We start from the raw sequence: 19,284 nt of genomic DNA on the forward strand, positions 1-19,284 counted from the left end.
CACGGTATGACAAGCACTTTGTCAAAATCTTGAAGCCGTGTCTTGGTAGTAATCTGTGGCCAGTCAGCCTGTTAATCTTCATGTGACCCCGCCAAACCCAAATATAACAGATGCTGGTGAAGTTCCGTAAGAGTCTTAGAGTTCCCCTAGTCCCCTTTGTCCTCAGATACAAGACATCTGTCTTTAACCCATAGCCAGTCCAGTGCCCTTCTCGCCTGAATATAATGTCTCCCAACCTACAACTGAGGTGGAGATTCTTGACTGACAAAAAAAATGTCTAGATAGGCTGGACTAAGAATTGTTATCATTATTTAAATTAAGAAGCTGATCTATTCAGGTTGGCCCTGATGATCTCACCTGACCTGAAAACTCTTCATTTTCAGCTTGGATTTTAAAACACTGAGCTCCGCATGTCTGGTGATGGCAGGTTGCCATTTGTCTTGTAGGGGATTATAAATGACTGAGACGTTGTCAGGTGCTAATCGAGTGCAAGTAGGTGATCAGTAAAATCTCAATTTTGATCATCATTATTGCTCACAATTGCATTTTAGTTTAATTTTGACAACCAGGAGTGAGAGAATTTCCAGTGGATTTGCAGCTCGCACATAAATATGGAATTAGGTTTAGGTTTGCTTAACTGGCATGCTTAAAATGTCCTTTTTTGTAATTTTTTAATAAAAAATAAAAAATTTAAATAAAAAATATATAGGCCCATTTTAAATAGAGACTTAACAAAAATCAGAATTTTGTGGCAATGCACGTATTTATTTTTTGCATTAAAGAGTACAAAATGTAGGCTACTATTTGTCAGAGGTTTGCTCTCTCAGCTGTGAAGACATATCCTGCAGAGTGTGCCTTTAAGATCTCTAAATGTCTTCCTCATTACACACTTGAAGTAGTCGGTGCTTACTGTTGCTTTTTTCTTGCTGAGCCAAACACCAGCTCATTGCTCTTCTCTGACTGACAGCCTGCCCCTTCTATCCCTCCAGCGGCCCTGGGTATCGTCCTGACCAGCGGTTGTGCCACATCCAGACACTGCCAGCAGCAAGAGTTGCCAGGGGTGCGCATCCACTGCTGTGACTCAGACCTATGTAACAGCGCCCCCTCCTGTCATCCAAGTACACTCCACTACATTGGTGCACTGTTCAGCCTCTTGCTGCTGAGGATGTGGTTGTGATATGGAGTCATTGTGGCGAGGAACATAACACCAGTGGACTATGGGAGAAACATTTTGTATTAGTAACTCTCATCAATTCTCTTATAGCTGCTCATGTTTAGGGCTGAATGAGAGTTTTACTCAGTATGGTGTTATTGGCAAGCACGTTGAAATAGTAGCTTTTGTCACATTGTTAGCTTGGACTTAAAGTCAGAGCAATATCAAAATAACCCAGTGAATCTGTTTGATCAAAACAATGATAAAGGTAGGCTAAACTGATGAAGTTATGAGAATTTATTGTGTCCACTTAATCAAATGTAACTTGAAGTACGGTACATGAGATATTATATGGCATGAAAAAAATATCTTTGTTAGAGTCATAATATCAATTCATAAAAAGTTTCAGTACAGACATCTTTTATCAGTAATGTAGATACACACTTACTTCAATTTTATAAAGGCTTACATCAACTTGTACAGTAAGATGTTGTTGGGACCATGAATCCATTTTCTCTGTTAAGATTAACTTCAAGATCAAATCTTTTTGTGCAGTATGTTCTCTGAAAGTCACAAGCTATTTACTTTGCAAAATTAAAGATATTTTTTTAGTTTGTTGTCCTGTTCTCCAGACTAAGCCTGGGAAAGCACGCTGCATGTGGTTCTATGTAGGATTGTAAGAAATATTGTACAGTGAAAGCATGTAATGTTGTGCATAACTGCATTAAAATGTTTCATATTTTTCAGAAGAAAAAGGCTTTGAACTCTGTTATACCAAGACACATAATGAATGTCACATACTACAAATAATCAGAGCAATATAAAATCAATTGTGATTCACATTCACGTGAATTCATGAGAATAAATTAAACTGTGTTATAGGCCAGCAAAAAGTGCTTAATACGAAAATGTGCAAAGCTGACATGGAATAAATAAAACTATACAAAAAAAAATATAAAGATATAAATAATATAAAACAAAAATAAAAACAACCATAATGGGCTGACATAGCATGGACATAGCCCATAAGGTAAGCTAACATTCACTAATATTATACAATTAGATTATTAAGGCCATTTTTATACAGACATTTCATAGAGGTTCTATACCAGTTGAGTAGCCTATCACTGTTTCGTATATCATAAATCTGTCATGTACAAAACATACTGTGTCTATAAAATCTGTGTAAAAGTGGCGGTCACATAAAAAGCACTGCTGCAGCTGAAATTCGTATACACAAGAACAGGTCCAGCTCCAAATGATTAACTGCTCATAGCCCCACTTTACGGCTGTCTGCATGTGACAAATGTGTGGGCTAAGTGAGGTTATTATATTTTAATGTGTCAAACCATTCAAATTGTGCTATTTTAAAGTGTTGCTGACAAAGTTGTATGCATCTTTTAAGTAGGATGCAATGGTGATATTGTAGGCCTAACAAGCCTATGTTTTCTTTACTGTTTGCAGTGTAGGCCTAAATGAAAATATTTATTATTTATTTTATTAAATATGGACCCCAGAAAACGTAGTTGTTTGCTTAAGGAAACAATTAATGGGGTAACCAAATAAACCATAACTGCCAGCCCATACAGTGGATTAGATGGATCTACTAGGTTACACCCTTCACCCAGGTCAATCAGGTGAAAGTTCATCAAATCAGCACCTAATCTTGTACCCGCTGACTTTACTTTAGTTGCCTAATAAATTCATCGCTTGACAGAGCACTTAATCAGCATTAGTTAAGTGATACACCAGTACAATATTTATAGATATACCTACGCAGGTGAGGTTGCCTTCCACGAAACCGTCCTCACCACTGGTGCACACACCGCAAATCGCCGCAAATGATGGTCTTTGTCCCAGAAGTCCATTGTATACAGCGGAGGAAACCCTGTGCCGTAAGCAGCCATCTTGGATAGACAGATCATACTTGAGCCAGGATAACCTGCATTCCTCTTCTGAAGAGCTCAAGAACACAAAGCTCAAAAGACTTAATTCCTGGTAAGGACAGAAAAGAGGAAATACTTCAACACATTCATTCACACGCACATAATGCCTGATAGACGTAGCGGCACTGGCATTTAAATTATGAAACCGTTTGAATAGCTTAGTTAGCCTGTGTTAGCCGGGAGTCAGCTAATTGGCAAGCTAACGGCGCTAGCTAACAGATGGCTAACACTAGGTTGATGTTTGTCGTTAGCTTCCAAAAACAGGAGATATTGCCTGTGAAAGTATTAGAGAATACTATTGTAGGCGAGAAATGACTTGCCCAGCGATGACTAAAAATGGGTTGACAAGCGAACTAAGCCACGTTTTTAACGTTACCATAATCCAGCCACTGCAGCTAGCTGGCAAACTAGCATGCCAAAGCTATTACTAACGTTAGCTGTCGTTAGTTTGGTGTATGGTGGCTTTTGTGAAATTATGCAGAAGCAAAGTTAGTTTTCTAACCTAGTTATACTAATAAGATGACACTGACTCAGCTGTCTGTGTGTTGATGGAGACTACCGGCTTGCACGTTGTTATTTATGCGATTTGTTGTCAAGATAATACACCCATTGATGTCAGTTTGCAGGTAACTAGCTAACGCTAATGTAGCTGTCAAAACAGCTAATCTAGGGCCGTGATTGGTATCAGACGCGATCATGTAGCTCCTATCCAGGTAGTTAAATGTAGGCTTTATGTAACGTTACTTATGTTAGGTTACTTGCTTTTTGTTTGCTAACTAACAGAAGAGAATTAACCAAACCGATCCTATTACTTTGCCTGTTGTTAAGCTAAGCTAGCCAGTGTCGACGAGAATCAGGCATGACGTTACACAGTGTCAAATTTAAGAGTCAACATCAGACACTCCAGTCGAGTATGTTTAGATTTATGTATAGACTGCCTCTTTATAATTCTAGTTTATTTTATAGAAGTGATACCGTGATATCTGTTGTGCAACTTCTGATAATTCCATAGCAAACAGTGTTAGCCTCCTCTTTGGCTTTACAGTTTCTAAAAACGGAGTAGACCCTTTATGTCTCAAAGTGTTGCAAATTTGAATAGATCAGCCCTTATCTATCATAAAATGCTGCATCATTTCTGTTTCTTGTGCACTTTGTGTACTAGCAGGCTTGATCTGAAACTTGGATAATAAAGTTACTTGTTATTGTTTTGTATTGATGTTCTTTAATCAGATAGATTATGTAAATCGTGATAAACTCATGTAGATAGTGATGATCTCATGTTTTTTTTAGGGCTTGAAAGGAGTCACGTGATTTGAATAGTGGGCCTGGACCTCTTGGAGGCAATGTGACCACATGTGTTATGATTTCCTGATAGCCCAGTGATTTGAGATAAGTTGTGCATCCTCCCCTGTATGAGAAGCAGCTGTTAAGAGGAGGAAATCCTGTGTTTCTCTGGAAAAAGATTCAGTGTGTTGCAGAGTAACAGATAAATGCTGAGGCTGCATACTGGCCACATGATCTTGATTCGTCTTCTCCTTGATTGATACTCATGGGGTTTAGTTCTACATAATGGGCACATGAGAGGGGGTTGGGTATCACAACTGAATCACATTTTGTTTTTACTCTGGTTGTGGATACCTTCTTTGATGGCTCACCTTCCAGCAACAAAAACAATCACACTGAGTATAGAGATGCCACATCAGGATCATGTGGCAGCCTGGATAAAGGCCCTTAAATGTTGCTCTATGATTTTCTCGCTCTAGTTAAAAAATGTAACCTATACATCAGTAGATTTAGAATTAATGCATTAACTAATAGGAATCAATTCCTTGAAGTCAGCACACGTTGCATTGTAGTGTAAACATGCTTGTTATAGCAAGTGTACATTGGTCATTATTTTATTAAAATTAGCCATATTTTGCAACACAGTAGTAATACCATAGTTAACCAGATAGTCTATAATCACACAGGAAGTTCATACCCATAGCTTTTCGCTTTTCGTTAGCTAGTTGGAGTGAGCCTGAGTACCAAATGTCAGGTCAAGTTGCAGAGTTTGTTGGGGACTGAGAGTGAGCCAAGTCTTTTCTGGGGCCATCAACAAAAACACAGTCACTGCCTGCTCTGGTATCCCTGGGAGTTGTTTACATATTTTCAGATGATAGCCAATTCTGCTGTTATTAAAGTTAAATGTTTTTCAGAAATACCGAAATATACTTTGGTTATTAATTTTATCTATAATTTATTATCATGTCCCTCTTCCATGTAACATCTTTGCACATAAGTATACTCTTCTTTTGTGAGTTTTGAGGCATCACATTTTTAGTGCTTTGCATAAAGGGTTATTAGCCAGAGGCATTATGACTGTCAGTATGTGCCATCACCTGACCCAACACCATTTTTATTAAAGTAAAGGTTTCTGTGACAACTTGACCTGAATTAACCTGAGTATCCTTGAAGGCCCTCTTCATTTCCTGTCTAACAAATTAGTGTCTCAATCCTCTACATTTCATCCACTTACTTCCTTTTCCCATGTTACTGAAAGTCTTATCCTTTTATCTCTTTTTTCATCCCTGTTTCCTTTTCTTTCTACCTTCTTGCTCCATTTTCATTACTTCTCTTTATATTCTCACATCACACCCTCATCTCCGTCCACATTTATTCTGGTTGTGTCATCATTAATCTGAGCAGTCAAGCGGTCACTGAATTGCAGATGCAGAAGTATGAGCATAACACCAGAAGTAGCCACTGATGTGGCACGGCGATTTCAGTTTCCAGGAACTGCATTTACTGCAGCACAGTTTTCACTGATCTGCAGATCAGAGAAAAGCGCTAGTTTAAGCCAGTCTGTCTTTGTCAGGGACATAGAAACCATCCGACTGCTGAATGATTATGCTCCTGATTGTTAAGCCTGAATTATTTACTTACTACTCTACAGCAGAATACTGTAGAGCAGCACCTTGATACAGAATTATAAAGCAGCCTAACTACAAAATAGCCTTGATGAGACAGGCCCTGCAAAGTTACGATGGACGGCTTCTTAAAGCAGCTCAACATGTCATACATGACCCGATCATTTCTTTATGAACAAATCTGTGCATCTTCGAAAAGAGCATCTCCCCTTGGTTGTTGAACCAGTGTGTTATAGTGATATTGTGTGTCAAATCTGAAGGCTTTTCCCTGCATACTTTGTCTGTGTGCTGCGAGTAGAGTGTGAACAATGAAGCATCACTGGGTATCAGATAGGTGTCAGGGCTATTTTTAGCCTAGCTCTGAGCCTGTGATGCTGGAGGTGTTCTTGTGTACAAGTAAGTGCCACACTGTTTACTTGTAGACAGACTGTGTCCAGTGCCATCAAAATTAGCCAGTGTAACTGTTTTGCTTTGTCATTATGAGAAGAAACAGGTAGTTGAGACAGCAGGGGTTGTTTCTGTAGAGAAATACTGGCTTACTGATAGCTGAGGAGCTTTATTCACCCCTGTGTTAAAATGATCCATCACCTCCCTTGTCTGCATGCCCACCTTAGGTTATTGTAACTGTGAATGCTGCCAGTGGTTCTTTGTTAGCCACTTAAGTTAGCATAGAGCAGGGAAAATGCACTGTATTCTGTACATTTAATAAATGCATGTCACATTATTATTGGATTTGAATTACATAATTTTTTGATAGATAAATAAAAGAAACCCTGACTGCCATGTAATTAATATGTAGATATACATTACTGGCAGTCATATATATATATATATATATATATATATATATATATATAGTCAAATATCCCAGGCGATGCCCACCAACGGCTGTCACTCCTACCTCAGTGGCTGCTGTGACTTCAGACTTTATATTCAGGCGGAGTTCCATCCTTTAGCGATGACTCAATGTGCCACTGCATCACCTGAGTTGATTTATACTAGGTAGAGGTGTGGATATTTCTCAGTGTTGAATCCATTAATGTTGGTTTGAACATACTAAACTTTGTTAAAATGAATATCCTGGTAATTTTATAGTATTAGGCTATATCAGTAACTAACAGGTGGCACTTAAAAAGTGAAGCCTCAGCACAGATTTTGACAAAGATATGAGTTTCATTACTTTTGTGGTAGTAATATAACAAGCACTACGTATTATGAAGGGGATTAGGAATCATCAAAACATTTACTTAAATAAAATCTTAACGGTTTTGGATGCTAATGATTAGTAGTTGGTTATACACTGGCAGAAAGGATTCAGTGAAACAAATCTCTGCTGATGTTTACGTTTGCTGATGAGTACGATAAGTTTGTAGGTTAACAGCCAGGTTGACACAAGTGCTGAAGATGCATTTAAATGTTATGGATGCCAAGCAGTTTGTCATCGGTCACCGAACTGCTAAAAGTACTTTTTTCTGCATTTACTTATGTAAGCAGAAATGTAAAGCATGCGGGAGGTGCAGTCGTAGCACCTAACCACATGGAAAAAGTATTAGTGTTAAGTTTTCGGTTACTTGTACAGTCTCAGCTGTTGCGTCATAGGAATTTAATAGGAAGTGAATTAGCTTGTGATCATGAGACACATGCAGAAATGCTATTTATGGCTTTAATCAAGATATTACTTGCTTATATTAATGAGCACCACGTTTATAATCGGGTAACTTAAAATTGCATAATATAATTTGGTAATTACTGAAATGCTGAAACTGAAATAATTTGATGTGTTAATTCATATTCCTTGGCCTTCCCTGGGCTCACATTAGTGAGCTGACATGGTCCTGTAGCTCTGATAGGATTATGGCTTTGTAGAATACCACTGGCCCTTACATGACCAATGTAAAGTCACGCATGTACAGTACTTGCAGTGTTTATTTGCATCCAGACATGCTCTAATTGGAATACTATACTATACTCTCTTTTAGTTTAGTGAAATAAGATTGTCTCTTGTATTTAAATTGACAAGACATTTGTGTAAACTCTGTGTAGCGTAGGGCTGGACAATAAAACAATAATTATCGCAATATATCTTTCTATAACATGTTAAATAAATATTCAATAAATGTTTGATTTTATTCACCTGAATCATACACGAATTAGGACTTAATTTTTTTATGAAGATGTGTCTTTTGTTGAGGAAAAAGGACCTGAGAAAAGCTTTTACTTAATTTTTGTCATGCGTATTTGTTGACAAAGATTTTTATAATTGTTTTTAATGTTCAACCTCAGATATGTGAAGTGATCCACTGTTTGGCATCAATTGTTGATTGAGTCTTTAAACTCAAAAGAAATAATGATTTGATATTTATCGTGATAATTATCGATATCGAAAGATATGAAACTGTTTATCATGATAACATTTTTGGCCATATCGTCCAGCCCTAGTGTAGCGTAAATGTCTTTTCTTTTTTTATATATAACATAATGTATTATATTCACGTGGCAAGAGAACCTTAATTAAACCAATATTAGACCTCATGCTGATGTTAAGTAACCCAGCATGCAGAATGAATGTGGTCTGTGTTGAGTTTTAGTGCCACAGGAGACTGTAGTCATTGTTTGATAAAAGAATTCACTTTTATTCCACACTCATCCACATTGATGTATTGCTCTTACTTTGCATTACAAGAAACTCTAACTAGGATACCAGCAAATTGCCTTTGACAGTTTGTGACTAAACTTACCCGTCTTTTCTCTCTTTCAGAGCCACAATGGCCACTGCACCGTACAACTACTCCTACATTTTCAAATACATCATTATCGGTAAGTGAGCAATGCCAGTCATCACCAGAGTGTGGAGGCTCTCCAGTGAGCTATGTTGATGAACTTGTGGGAGCAGTTCACAGTGCACTGATATATCACTTCCAAAAGAAGGTCCTATGAATGATCGTGTGAACCTGAACCTATATTTTTCTATACTGTATGCCACCTCGTACACCAGCCCTATTCAATTGGCGGCCCGCAGGTTGCATCCGGCCCAGAAGCAACCTCCAATATTTTAATCTGCCCAGTCTCTCATCCACGGCATCTGTCTTTTGGTTTTACACAAGCACAGTGCTAGCTCGGCTAATAGCTGATTGTTACAAACAAGCTAAAGGGAAAGCTGTGTGTCTGTAGTCTGAACTGTTTAGCTTAGTTTGCCACATAGATTAAAATATTGCATGTATAAACTCAGCTGCTGGCTGAGACTAACCAGCTCTCCTCTCTACCAGCAGCAGCAGAGGGAGCAGGAGGGGTACAGGAGGAAGGACTGATAGGGAGTTCATTCTTTCTAAACTTCACTCAGTATTTTAATATCAGGAAGATTTATTTTACTGACATCTTAGATTTGTTTCCAGTGAGATATTAGTGATCAGTGAACATTTAGTTCTAATAAAATATTAAATTATTTTTTAAAAGACAGTTATTTAGTGATGCAAAAGAATTAATTGTATCGATAAAGAACTGAGCCAGTGAAGAGTATCAATATGAGTGAATGAATATAATCCAAATGATACTCATCCCAACTTGTGAGAAAACGTCCAGCCCATCTCAATTAATATCTTTTTAAAATCAGTTACTAATGCTATACTACTCTGTGCAGCATGTGTAATGAATGATTAAATGCCTTTCCCCCCTATTAGAATTAGGGCTGTCGCGGTGACGTCACTGCGGTAATATGTTGGGGCTCAGCAACGCAGTATGTGGTATTGTCACATTTTACATCAATGAAGTAATTTGGTGCCACACAGCGAGCCGCTATCAATAGCTTTATGGTCAGAGCAAGCTAGCTGGGAGCTAGGCAACAACATTGCCAAGCAAACTCATTTTTGTAGTTTGACTGTCTTTTTCACACGTAACGTTGGCTTTATCGTTACCTTCAGGGCATGTCTATCAAGTCAATTTATATACCGCAGCAACGCACACACACCCCAACACACTCGGTACGCTTTCAAACGAACTCTGGTGCAGTTCGCTTGTGATGTGAAAAGCAAACGAACCAACCGCAGGATTTTATGATGGCAGAGATGTGATCTAAGCATTATTTCCAAAGCTTAAACCACTAACTGGCTCAACTATACATATCAGAAGCGTTAAAGTGCTGCACAAACTTCTGTCAGTCACTGGAGTTTGATTTCCCCATGTGAGTCCTGATAATGCAGGATGACAATCGCCAAAGCTGTCCAATCAGCAAGTTAGCTGTAAGTCTGTATAATGCCATGGTTACTTCTCTTGGCTTCTTTGTAAATCTGCAGTCTGAACATGAACTGGACCAGAACTAAAATGAAACGGGGTATAATTTTTTTCACTTGGTCCAGACCAAATGAAACAAACTACAGGTGTGAAAGCACCCTAAAATAAACAGTAAAGCAACACAAAACACCACAACACTTCCAAGCTTCCAAGTTTGAAGTCAGGTCACGTACAGCCCATGACGATCCACCCTTGAACCGTTACAGCGCTTGTTACGGTTGTTGAACTTTTGAAGCACTAATTTATTAATTTAATAAGTATGAACATTGCATTTGTTACGGTGCTTGACATCCTCCGCGGTAGGCTTGACCAATAGCACAGTATTTCAATTTTGCAGTTATTGCGCCAGCCCTAATTAGAATTATGTTGGACTTTTGCTGATATGTTTCTTAACACACAAGGGCTTTAAGTTAACATATTGCTGCTTTTACTTGTCGTACATTTACGGACAGACATGCATAAACACACACAGCTCTGGGCTATTAAACCACCTCTTCTGTCAAACCTTAAACACTCTGCCTTAAAGCAAACCCTCAGCTTGGACCTTAAAGTGCTGTGTGAATGAGTCTAGAAAAGAAGCATGGAGAGATGGCTACTTTACTTTTTGCTTATGCTACTTTTTTGTCCTCTACGACTGTGAAGGAAACTTAGTTTGTTTTTTAAATGTGTTTTTAAGATTTCACATTCCAGCTTGTTGGCGTTGCATACAATTTTCTGAGCTCTTAGTGTATTCAAATCACTGATGGTTTTTCCGGAATTCTCATGTATGGGAGTTTCCGTCTGAAAGCATAATTCCCAAAATATTGGAACACTTCTAATTATCAGTGTGTTCAGTCATAAGTATATCAGTAGTATCCACCGCTAACAGATGCATTTGTGTGATTCTGCTTATTTTGTTGAGTTGCTAAAGGACCCTTAGGGTCAAAGTGGTTTTAAACATGTATTGTGAGATTCTGTAGGACGGTGCACATTATATTTAAGTCTCTCGGTCTGTGTCTCTTACCACTCCACATGAAATTTTAATTATCGACTGTCACAGAGGGGCTGCCTCATCATGCACACTGCAGGCTTGAATAGAGAATTGTTGTTCTGTTGTTTCCTTGGTTGACCTGAGTTTCTCTCTCTCTCCACAGGGGACATGGGGGTAGGGAAGTCATGTTTGCTTCACCAGTTTACAGAAAAGAAATGTAAGTGCTGCGCTGATTTTTGACCTCCTTTTTCATCTGTGCTTGTGCCTCAGTGTATGTAAGGTTGCCAGGTTCAACTGGAGTGCCTCACTTGCTTTAGATTTCTTTATACACCAGCGGAAATCAGTGGCATAGAAGTTGAGTGTGAGCTCAACAGTGAGAGACTCATCTATGTGTGAGTCAGCTGCAGCCTCCCATTACCATTCAGCTCCGTTTTGTTTAGTGCTACTATTAACAAGCCAGATGCTGTGTTCCTCATTCACTTGCCACCATCACATCCTGCTCACACACACACACACACACACACACACACACTGCAGTGATTTAGTTTTCAGTGTCTGTTTTGAAGAAATTTGAAGCTTTCTGGGTGTTATTAAGTTAGAGTAACTGTGAGTGTAATGTCTCTAAAGACTGTGATTTATTATTAATGCGCCTGCTGCGGGCTTATGGCCGACTTATACTCCTGCGTAGGGTCTACGTGCGTTCCTACGGCATGCATTTATACTTGTGCGTAGGTGTGTCCGTCATTCTGCAATTACACCCCCAAACGCTAGTCGGCAGTAGCGCTACAGCGTCCACTATCTTGACTTTTGCCGGCCGCGCAGGCTAACTTCCAGTTTAGCGCTCCGCTAACGTCAATGGGGGTAAAATTGTATACGTGCGGCTGGTGTAGCCTTTTCAAATGTTACCGACCGAATGGATCACATTCTGATAGCGAAACGAATCATTGCGCTCGGGTTACAACGGTCAAATATATTAATTCACTGTTACAGCCGCCGTTTTGGTCGCTACTAAAAGTTACTTCAAAGCACAGGGTACTTCCGGTCCGCTCGGAGGCATTGCGAGGCTACCCAGCCGACCAATCACAGAGCTTACGGTCCGCGTCGACTCAATGTGTAGTTACATTTTGGAAGAGGTGCACGTCAGCCCTCCATGTGCTCGCCAGAGGTAGCCTGACTGCCATTAGGTACCGAGATGAGATCCTCAGACCCCTTGTGAGACCAAATGCTGGTGCATCCAATTGAGCACATCTGGGACATGTCTCGCTCCATCCACCAACGCCACGTTGCACCACAGACTGTCCAGGAGTTGGCGGATGCTTTAGTCCAGGTCTGGGAGTCTGTTGTAGGGAGGTCATACAGGCACGTGGAGGCCACACACACACTACTGAGCCTCATTTTGACTTGTTTTAAGGACATTACATCAAAGTTGGATCGGCCTATAGTGTGGTTGTCCACTTTGATTTGGAGTATGACTCCAAATCCAGACCTCCATGGGTTGATAAATTTGATTTCCATTTGTACTTTTTGTGTGATTTTGTTGTCAGCACATTCAACTATGTAAAGAAAGGTGTGAGATTATTTCATTCATTCAGATCTAGGATGTTATTTTAGTGTTCCCTTAATTTTTTTTGAGGTGTGTGTGTGTATGTCTTTGTGTGTGTATATATGTGTGTGTGTGTATATATATGTGTGTGTGTGTGTGTGTGTATATATATATATATATATATATATATTTTTTTTTTTTTTTAATTAAAGTATTGTCATTGTAAGCTAAAAATGAGCACGAGGTGTAACTTTCATCAACATGATGGAAGAAAAACATGACCAACCTTTCTGTCACACTAACTGTACATTTTTTCTCAGTTTAAAACTTGAATAAGATGAAACAACAAATGTGAACAACACTAAAGGAATTTCAATGCATGTAGCAACACATTTTTTTTTTTTCCTGAACATTGGGGATATAAATTAGCAACAGTAAAACTAATTGACATAAAGAATCAAATTGAATTCACAGTAACCATACTTCCTTTCCCCAGTCATGGCGGACTGCCCCCATACAATTGGTGTGGAATTTGGCACAAGGATAATCGAGGTGAGCGGCCAGAAGATCAAGCTGCAGATTTGGGACACAGCGGGACAAGAGCGCTTCAGGGCCGTCACCCGCTCCTACTACCGCGGAGCAGCAGGGGCGCTCATGGTCTACGACATTACCAGGTACAGGATGCTTGCTATGTGTCAGTGTGTGTGTGTGGGAGATACAGGTACTACATGTTCTCAACTTTACACCAAAGCTTTCATGTGATGTATGCATTAACACATTGAGTGCATTTTATAAAAAAAAAAATCTATGTAAAAGGAAGGTTAATGGAAGCAAAAGCATCTGATGGGTGCACAGTCCACCCCTACAGACGCCCTCCTGAACAAACAATTGTCTGGCCCTCTTGCCCAAACTGTTAGATGGTATCAGTGGTCTACCAAATAAACACAGTTCAACATGTGGAATTTCTGTCTGCACCACACTCAACTCCAATAAGGGTCCATAGGGCCCCAGAAACAGTACCTAACTGGAAAAACTAATGAGTTGTTTACATCACTGTGAATGTGCCTATCCACAGCTTCTGCTGAGCTGTTGGACAAACATGAGAGACAAAGATGTTCGCTGTGTCATGCATTGGTTGCTGAGAACACCTGACTATTTCTTATCCATATCCTGTAATTAAGTGGTGTGGTTTTAATACTTGTAGTATTCCCTGTAGTTCACGTTTCATAAATGTATCATATGATCCAGTTTAGAAGGTACAGTGTGTCAGCAGTGAACTCCAGGTATTCCTGCTTGGTGAAACACTTGACCAGACTTCAAAGTACCTTAAGCCAGTTTGGGAGAACTCATTTGTACTTTGGGACCAGTTCCTCTGTTGCTTTGACTCATAGACATTAGGGCTGAACGATTTTTTAAAAAGATCTAATTTTGATTATTGTGACTGATATTGCAATTGCTATATGATTTACAGTATTGGAGGGAATAATTTAAGTATTCTCATTTTCATTTAAAAACACATTTAAATATCATGGTGTGATTTTTATTTTATTTTTTGCAAGGATCTGTACCAATAAATATGTTTTCCTAGGTCTGTAGAATATGATGTGCCAGGACATCTGCAGCATGACAGAATTTAATTTAAAATGGTACTTTGACACACAGGTTGCACCTCCTGCGATTTGAAAATTGCAGTAAGCCATATTGCGATAATAACCATGGTGGTTGTCTTTAGCATCAAACTAATGTTGAAGAAATTAAATGAAAACTAGGACATTTTAGATTAGGCTGCAACTTGGAAAAAATGACAGAAATTATCTGGCAATGGAGATGGTTACAGCGAGAGTTTGTATGTTTCACCTGTGAGAAACTGCACAAATATCAACTTCAAATACATCAGTAACCCCAAATTCTGTCACTCTATGTAATGATGTGGTCCTGCTCACATTATTACACCATCTGTATGATGTAGCAGCTGCAGACTCTTTTCTGATCCCTTGTCAGAGATGGCACGATTTTAAGTCTTTGCCTGTCGTCATAGTAACCTGTCCCTCTGTTGATATGCAGGAGAAGCACATACAATCACCTCAGCAGCTGGCTGACTGATGCCAGAAACCTCACCAACCCCAATACTGTAAGTACACAGATTAACATATTTTCATTTTGCACACTGGGATTATTCTGTGTACGTCTCTTTAACTGTACGTCCCTGCACACTTCACATTTCCTTCCCTATACCCACTGCTCTCTGTTTATTTTCCTTTATTGTAGTTGTCTGTCCTCCTCTGGTCACCCCTCTTATTTCTTTAAAGTGAACGCCTGTTTTCACTTCCGCTGCCTCATTTCCTCTGTTTCCCCCTGTGTCATTCTTCCTCTCCCCAGAGCCACAGAGCCCTGTCCATTTCCTAAATTGGATTTGTTGGTAAACATGATTAGCTCTAAACCATACTGATCAATTACAGATCTGTGTTCCTGCAATATGCCATTTCCACTTCAGGTTTTTAACATCAAGTGAAAAATGTGTTCCTGGGAGGTTTATTTATATCAGGCTATTTTCGTACACATGTATGGGTTTTTTGTATAACTATGTTTTCTTTTGGTCATTTCTAATGGACAAATATGACCACAAGGTAAACCTTACTATGTTGTTATTCATATTACTTTAATGATGAGTGTTTGTGGTGTCCTTTCTGTCACATTTTTGCTAATTACAAAGTAGTGCTCCCAGGAAAAAAAATCAACAGAAACCTTTAAGCCTAAGCTGTTCATCTTATGTCGGCCATGTGGTGGCATTGTTGCAGTCTGTTCATGACTTGTGCCGGTAGTGTCAACATGTGTTCCTGCTTCAAGTGATATTTATTTGGTTGCTGTTGTTTGAGATGGGGAAACATAATGAACACATTATCTGATCATTTGATGCCATCTGAATGAAAATAAGAGTTATATAAGACTCCTTACATGTGTGCCTATGACTATAGTTCACTTTTCTCATCCCAAAGACGTTTGAAACTCCCTGCCATAGCACTACACCTGGTAATCATTATTTGCTGATACAGTGAGGATCATTGTGACAAATCCAACAAAAAAATAGGTGAAAAAACATGATTGGTAAATGCTGAACATGCTGCAGTCCCAGATGTCTGTCACTGCCACAACAAGAAAGGTCATTGCATTTCATCAATACATTACAGGTCTAATTACATCACAGTTGCCAAGGGGAACTGTCTAGTGTGCTCATGTCAGTTCCTAAGTGTATCTCTCAATCGATCTCTATAACCGACAACTCAACAGTATAACAACTGCTCCAGGAACAGTCTTCCTATACTGCCTTCGGCTTTCTTAGCTCTTGGCTAAGAGGATTGTAAAAAAGATGGCGCCGTCTAGATGATTGTCTCACACTCGTGTTCCTGTCCTTGTATTCTCAGGTGATCATTCTCATAGGAAACAAAGCAGACCTGGAGGCCCAGAGGGACGTCACGTACGAGGAAGCGAAGCAGTTTGCTGAGGAGAACGGTGAGCCAGACCCCGCATGTTGGGCAGACAGGAAAGAGGGTATTAGGTAGAGGAACTGGTTTCCCTGATTTGATTAAGTAATCAGAACACTCTAACTCTGTCTGCAAAGACATCTTCCAAAACTGTGACCGCTCCGTCCTCAGTTTCAACAAAACAATCACAGGAGTCCCAACAAAATGTCCAAATATTTAGAATTAAAATGAGATTTAGACTGTGTAGTCTTTTCAGAATGTTTTTAGTAGAAGCCATTATGTTTGGTTTCAAGAGACAAAAGTGAAGATTAATATCCTTTTATAGTTATATTGCTGAGACAGAAACTACGAGGTGACACGACGAAAGGTTAAGTGAGCTTAGGTATTAATTGAAAGAGGGGGGACAAATGAAAACATTGCATTTGAGGTATGTGAGCTTGTAACAATGTTTTACTGACTCTGTCATTGTGTCTGGTTTATGTTCTGAAGGTCTGTTGTTTCTGGAAGCGAGTGCAAAAACGTAAGTCTGCACAACTTCAGCCATTTCAGTGACTGCAGAATATGAAATATGGCTTTGCTTACATTCTTCAGCTCCTAATCACCTCCTTTCTCACATTTGTGCTGTTCAGAGGTGAAAACGTTGAGGACGCCTTCCTGGAAGCCGCTAAGAAGATCTACCAGAACATCCAAGATGGCAGCCTGGACCTGAACGCCGCAGAGTCGGGGGTCCAGCACAAGCCGTCAGCCCCTCAGGGTGGCCGGCTAACCAGCGAACCACAGCCCCAGAGGGAAGGCTGCGGCTGCTAATGACCAAGCAAAACCCCCTTTGTCCTCCCTTTCTCTCTCTCTCTCCGTCTGTCCTTCCCACCCTTCCTCAACCATCCCCCCTCCATCCATTCCTCCACCTCTGTACATCCATCCACCCTCATCCTACACTGCACCAGGAGCTCCATGAGAGCAGGGCTGTGGAGGGAAGGAACGGGGGACGGATATCGACTTGGGCCAGACAGAGTTGGGCTGTGTGGACTACATCTTACCCCTCCTATTCTTCCTATCTGCCTGTCTGTCTCCCTTTTGTTGCTGTCTCACTCCACCTCTTTAAACTCTGTCAGTGTGTTGTCGTCCCATAACTCTCTTTTGCTTCCCCCCCGCTCTTTGTGCACCAATCAGTCTAGCCCCCCCCCCATCGTAGTATTGTAGACGCCACCACGCATTACACGGGTTACTGACACTTTAGATAGATGTAACGTTCATACGATAATGATAAACCGAGACTGTTCATTTGTTTGGTTTTATAGCTATGACATGTAAACACTGCATTAAGGTTCACTCACCATCAGTTCTGTATGAATCAGATCTAAATTATAAAACTCCTGGCGCCTCTTCTGCATGGTTTAACAATCCTGCATTTTATCGATATGTGGGTGTGACATCTCACTCGCAGCTGATTTTTGTGCAATCGGACAGTGAAGGCAATGGATTAGTGTATCATGCATCCGCACAGGTAGAGGTTCTCAAGTGTGTGTCAAAGAATGTGTAGCTGAGTGAGGGTTTTTTTTTTTTTTTTTTTTTCCCCCCCCTCAGCAGGATTCAAACCTGCTCGTGGCTTTTAATTCTGTTTCTGCTGCTCGGCACAAAGCGAGATCCTTTGCCAGATGTGGCAACACTGATGTTCTGAGGAGAGAGGGGGAAACATTAAGAAAACCAGGGATTACCCACAAATTCTTTGAGGTCAATTTCCTCTGTACTCTTTCTAGGAAGTTGGATGGGAGTTTTGAGAGTTATGACACTTCATTCATTCACATCAGTTTCTTTGCACCAGCTCTCTCTCCTGACCCACCCAAAAATCTCCCCCTGGTGATATCAACAAATTGTCTTTTCCAGCTTTTCTTTGTTATTGTTTGTTGCCTTACTCTAATTACTGGTATTCCTCTTTAATCTTTGTTTTGCTGCACTTGATTTCACACTGCTGTTGGACACCAATTCAGTAAATCAACTTTTAGAATAATTATTGCATTTTACTGGAGAATGTAAAATTAAACAAGTGGTGGCTCACTTGAACATTTGAAATATTTTGACATTGTATCAGCAGCATGGTCTTAAGCCCACATCTCATCTGTTCAGATGTAAAAACAACCAGTCAACACTGCTTTATCTCAAGTGCTGCACTTTAGAGCTGATCTGTTTTTCATTTGTATAATACAACACCAAGCAGCATGCCCACCCCCCCTCCCCTCCAAAATACAGTGAAATAGTCAAAAACCAGTTGTTTGTTTTCTTTCCAAGTACAAATTTTCTGTACATTAGTGATTCCCTGATTGGACAGCTGTATATATTGCTTCTTAACTATTGGTGATGACCTTGCTACTTGGGATTTAGACATTTGCTGGCTCTGCCAAGACCTGTACAGTTGATGTGCTAGTGGGTTGCCTGTAATTCATGCTTGGGAAATTCTGTAACATAGTTTCTATTAATAAATGTATGTAAAGGACAGACACAGACCTCCCCGACTACCCCATCTGCACACTACTGAACCTGTCGATTGGTTGAGGGGAGAGGAAGTGGATTGAGATGATGTGCAAATTAGTATTTGTCTGCAAACTTTGATTCCTCTTATTTCTGAAGAGAATGGGGCACTTTCATGTTTATTCTGTTTTTCTTTTTCCAACCCATTGTCACTCTTCCTCATGGGAGGGGCCTCCATCGCTGTCTTAACTTTTGGGGAGTAGGGATTGGTTTGTTGTTGGGGGAAGTTGGTGGGCTGGGTTTCCTTTTTCCTGTCCCACCTGTTTGCAGTCCGAGTGACCACTTCCTGCTTTTGTCTGTCCACAAGTACAAAAAAAAAGTACATATGTATAAATTTTTAAGGAGCTGTGCTAACATTTAAATGCGTTGAGTGTATATGATTTTAAAATGTTGACATTTTGATTTTAATGACAAATACTCTAGACAGAAAAAATAAATTATACATAACCTGTTGCTGTGTCTATTGTC

General features: G+C 39.8%; 1 protein-coding gene and 1 long non-coding RNA gene across 2 annotated transcripts; one reads left to right on the plus strand and one right to left on the minus strand.

The window, feature by feature from the left end:
* Window positions 1-740: 740 nt before the first annotated feature.
* On the minus strand, window positions 741-3,276 carry LOC123982358. Its single transcript, XR_006827944.1, has 2 exons — window positions 2,926-3,276; window positions 741-1,215 (listed from the first exon to the last, which is right to left on the minus strand). It is a non-coding gene; the product is annotated as an uncharacterized LOC123982358 (long non-coding RNA).
* On the plus strand, window positions 2,907-19,269 carry rab14l (RAB14, member RAS oncogene family, like). Its single transcript, XM_046067846.1, has 8 exons — window positions 2,907-3,151; window positions 8,767-8,825; window positions 11,429-11,482; window positions 13,305-13,482; window positions 14,873-14,939; window positions 16,231-16,318; window positions 16,780-16,810; window positions 16,920-19,269. Exons 2-8 carry the CDS (start codon window positions 8,774-8,776, stop codon window positions 17,095-17,097), a joined length of 648 nt encoding a protein of 215 aa, XP_045923802.1. The 5' UTR covers window positions 2,907-3,151; window positions 8,767-8,773; the 3' UTR covers window positions 17,098-19,269.
* Window positions 19,270-19,284: the final 15 nt, after the last annotated feature.

Source organism: Micropterus dolomieu, linkage group LG13 (assembly GCF_021292245.1).
Source record: "Micropterus dolomieu isolate WLL.071019.BEF.003 ecotype Adirondacks linkage group LG13, ASM2129224v1, whole genome shotgun sequence".
Classification (NCBI taxonomy): domain Eukaryota; kingdom Metazoa; phylum Chordata; class Actinopteri; order Centrarchiformes; family Centrarchidae; genus Micropterus; species Micropterus dolomieu.